Genomic DNA, 4,046 nt, shown 5'->3' with positions numbered 1-4,046 from the left:
TTTTCATGTAAACTTGAATAAAACTAAAATGAGAGGTAACCAGAAAATGAGTTAAGATCTAACTGGATATATTGTGGCAAACTCCACCCTTCACATCTTAACCGTCGTGAAAAACAAGAAATGAACCCCGGTGGTATGAGTCATCACTTCCTGGAACAAGTTCAAACTCAACCCGTTATTGAGACATGTACCATATATGCGAGAAGGCAATAAACTCAGTTTTGTTACAATTTCATCTCATTCATTTTTATCGCGCACAGTGATGAAAATTAGAAACAATAGAAACAAAAACCCAACAATACGTTATCAAATCTAGTTACTGTATATAGAAGAATTGTCTAAAGAGTGTTATAAGATATACAGAGAGCATTTATTTATGCTAATTTATATTGATTTACTTAAAAACAAGTCACAATATTTCATAATAAATGACTTGCTATGACATTAATATATTAATGTCATAGCGAGTCATTAATACGACTCGCTATGTAATAAATTAATATGACAGTAACATTTGATTTTGTGAATAAGTAAATGCTATTTTAGGAGTTTTGTTGTAAATACATAACAAAATCACAAAAGCACAGTGTATTGTATAGTACTTTATTAATATAGGGCTTACGTCTCCATTATGTGGAAGCTGGAGATAGAAATAAACCATTAGTATTACTCCTGCATGGCTTTCCAGATTTTTGGTACAGTTGGAGACATCAGATCCCTAGATTGGCTCAAAAATATTGGTAAGATCAGTTAAATAAATACAATTCATCTGTTTTTTATCATAAGTAATTAGCTAAACAATGGTTTTTTAGGGTGGTAGCTGTAGATTTGAGAGGATATGGAGAATCTGATCATCCTTCAGATGTGAAAGCTTACCTAATTAAAGAATTATACGAAGATGCCAACGAACTTATTACATCTTTTGGTAAGTTGATGTATTTAAATTTCACTATTTGTTAGACTAACCAATACAATAATTGACTGATTATAGGAAGAGATTCAGCTATAGTTATTGGTCACGATTGGGGTGGCATAATAGCTTGGTATCTTGCCATTTTGCATCCTGAGAAAGTTAAGAAATTAATTATCATCAATAGTCCTCATCCAAGAGCTTTTTCTTCTGTTGTAAGAAGAAGCTTGAAACAATTTCTTATGAGCTGGTAAGTGTGTTATGTAAATAAGTGTAGCTTTAATATTGTTTTAATGCGTTATTTTATCAATTCAGATTCAATTTGATTTGGATATTCTCAGTTTTTCACAATAGCATGTGTTTGTACATTGTTCCTATTCTTCATTCATTCTGGGTGATCTCATTGAGAATCAGATTCCTCTGTCATAGTTATAAGGTTTATTAAAATGTTCATTTGAACCTTATATATATGGAATAGGATTTAAGATAGGAGTCCATAGGGGTTAAGATAGACATTTAAGATGAGGTGTGGACCATCATAAATATGGAACATCATCATTGCTTATGACTTCTGCATTAAAGCCATCCACAAGGAAGGCGAGGAGAAGCAATTGCCCTTCTTGAGATTTTTTTTAAACTCTGTCCTTTGGACACTAAGAGGGTATCTGCTGGATTTGCTTTAATCTTTCTTCTTGGTTAGTAAATCAATTGGTTAGTTAGTTCATTTAATGTATTTATTTTATTCCCTTAAAGCAAAATATTTTCAACACTTGTTTCCTATCATGATTTTACAAGAGAGATTAAATTGTATGGTCCTTTTGTGTACAGGATTCTAGCCAAACAGACTTTATTGTATTATTGCTATGTGAATTTTTACATCAAAATTTGTTTGCAAAAGATACTCTTATATTTTCAAATTATATATTATGTGTATTCATTATTATTTACATCAACAGGTATATGTACTTCTTTCAATTACCATTTCTACCCGAGATTTATATTCGAGCCAACAATTTATCTACTTTATCAAAGATATATCAGGGAAAAAACAAAAACCGTTGCACTGATGAAGAACTGGAATGCTATAAACACGTGTTCTCCCAACCAGGTAAGTTTTTAATATATTTATAATATTATAAACTTATATTACAGGATGGCATAAAAGTTAGTTAGCCATTATAATGACTAAATTGCTGTCTTATTACATGCTACACTTTAACAAATTTAATTTGTGATTCAGTTGCAAAGTTTATGTGAAAATCACAAACAGTTAATTGACTTTGGGGCCACCCATATAAGTGTGTAGTTGCGTATATACATTAATGTGAGAATCTGAGAAAATCATACAAATTCTCTAACTAATTTTTATACTTTCAGGTGCACTTACTCCTCCTTTAAATTATTATAGAGCAAATTTAAAAACTGTAGATAAAAATGAAAAAGACCTAACTGGCAAAGGTAAAGTGGATACCCCAACTTTAATAGTTTGGGGTGATCGTGACATAGCATTATCAACAGATTTGGTTAAAGCTTCTATAAAACATTGCAACAATTTGAAAATAGAAATGATAGAAGGTGCTGGTCATTGGGTACATCACGAGAGACCTGAAACAGTTAACAACCATATTGAGAATTTTTTGAAAAGTTAATTTTCTACATGTTGTCACATAACACTTATGTAAGGTTTTTTCTAGAATTTTGATAATGTACATCACAAAAATATTTGTTTATTAAATTTGAATCTTTAAAAGTGTCTTGTCTTTATTGATTTTTTCCCTATAAATATGATTCAATTTTGTAAGCACTAAGAATGCCTTTTCCAGTGTTCATCATGGGTTCATCCAGGCCTACAATGAATGTTATCAGATAGTATCTTTTTTTTTTTTTTAATACTCTTTCTGCCCTGTGGGCACTAAGAGGGTTTCTTATAGCAGGTCCATTATGGGTTCGGCCAGGCCCACAATGGGGGCAACCGGGTGGTGAGGGACGGGGCTTGACATATCCAAATGGACCACTCCCCGAAAAATTTCTGGGGGTTCCTTGACCCACCTGGATTCGATCCCCCAGAACGGTAGGCTGCCACCTTGAAGGGTCGGCCATCCAGTCTAGTATCTGTATTAGGTACTGTATTTCCTGCGGATGCGCAGTTTTCTGGCTTAAAGTGTCATGGGGTATATTCTGCATCCTTTTCATATAGCGCCATCTGTTAGCAAAAAATAAATGCTAATTGTTGTTGGTTTGTTGATATATTTTTGATTTTCGGATTGTTGGTAATAGATTGTGACAATACCGCCAAATAACTTAATGCATGCCTAAAGGCATCATCACTATAGAATCACATTAAAAAGTTATCCCTTTCGACGAATATCAGGGTCTGTCTACAGGAGAGTTTTTTAGTTTCATTGTTATAAATACTCAGGCCAATAATTGCACATTTTAGTTACTATGGCCATTGTTTTTATCACACTTTATCAATTCCACACCCCTCAAAAACCTGAGTACGCTGGGCACACGTCGCTACTTAATCTGTATACTGTATATAAAAATGTTGGTTTGTCCTTTACACAAAACTTTATTCTTAAACTGATTTGGACCAAAGTTTGTATGAGCATTACTTAGACTCTAGAATCGACATTAAGCTATACAGTTCCAAAAAATATTGAATTAATTTCATTATTATCAATTAATTTCGGCCTACATCTGACTTGCTACCGGTACATGTAGCGCCATCTATTGGCAAATAATTTTTAAAATAATTAAATTAAATTCATACAAAGAAAAATATAATTTAAAAAGCAAATATTATTTATATTCACTTAATTACTGCAACAATGATATATTTTGGAACGAGCAATTATTTATTGTGACGTCGTCACAATGCCGGGCTGCAATTTTTAATCATATTGTTAATTTATTTAAGTTAAAATTTATGCTCTCTACCTCAGATTAGTAGTGTATGTCCTGTATCTTATCCTGGCATTAACACTTTCGAATCCACGCACGTGAGTGCTACGTGCTACCAATCGCAGTAATGTTATAACGCTTCTATTGGATGATTTTTGAGAGCAGAGGCGAGTAAGCAGCTATTTATTTGTTGTTCACTCCTTTTTTCAGTATATGCACTGTTACTTTTCAC

General features: G+C 32.6%; 1 protein-coding gene across 1 annotated transcript; it reads left to right on the top strand.

Moving 5' to 3' along the window:
- The first annotated feature begins 595 nt into the window (after window positions 1-595).
- Window positions 596-2,663, top strand: LOC111617356 (epoxide hydrolase 2-like). Its single transcript, XM_023358658.1, has 5 exons — window positions 596-740; window positions 813-925; window positions 992-1,160; window positions 1,867-2,018; window positions 2,288-2,663. Exons 3-5 carry the CDS (start codon window positions 1,153-1,155, stop codon window positions 2,557-2,559), a joined length of 432 nt encoding a protein of 143 aa, XP_023214426.1. The 5' UTR covers window positions 596-740; window positions 813-925; window positions 992-1,152; the 3' UTR covers window positions 2,560-2,663.
- The last annotated feature ends 1,383 nt before the right edge of the window (window positions 2,664-4,046 follow it).

The sequence above is a fragment of the Centruroides sculpturatus genome, unplaced genomic scaffold (assembly GCF_000671375.1).
Source record: "Centruroides sculpturatus isolate CEXI.00-Female unplaced genomic scaffold, Cexi_2.0 scaffold5679, whole genome shotgun sequence".
Classification (NCBI taxonomy): Eukaryota; Metazoa; Arthropoda; class Arachnida; order Scorpiones; family Buthidae; genus Centruroides; species Centruroides sculpturatus.
The sequence above is the reverse complement of the archived record's forward strand: the minus strand, read 5'-3'. Positions and strand labels throughout refer to the sequence as shown.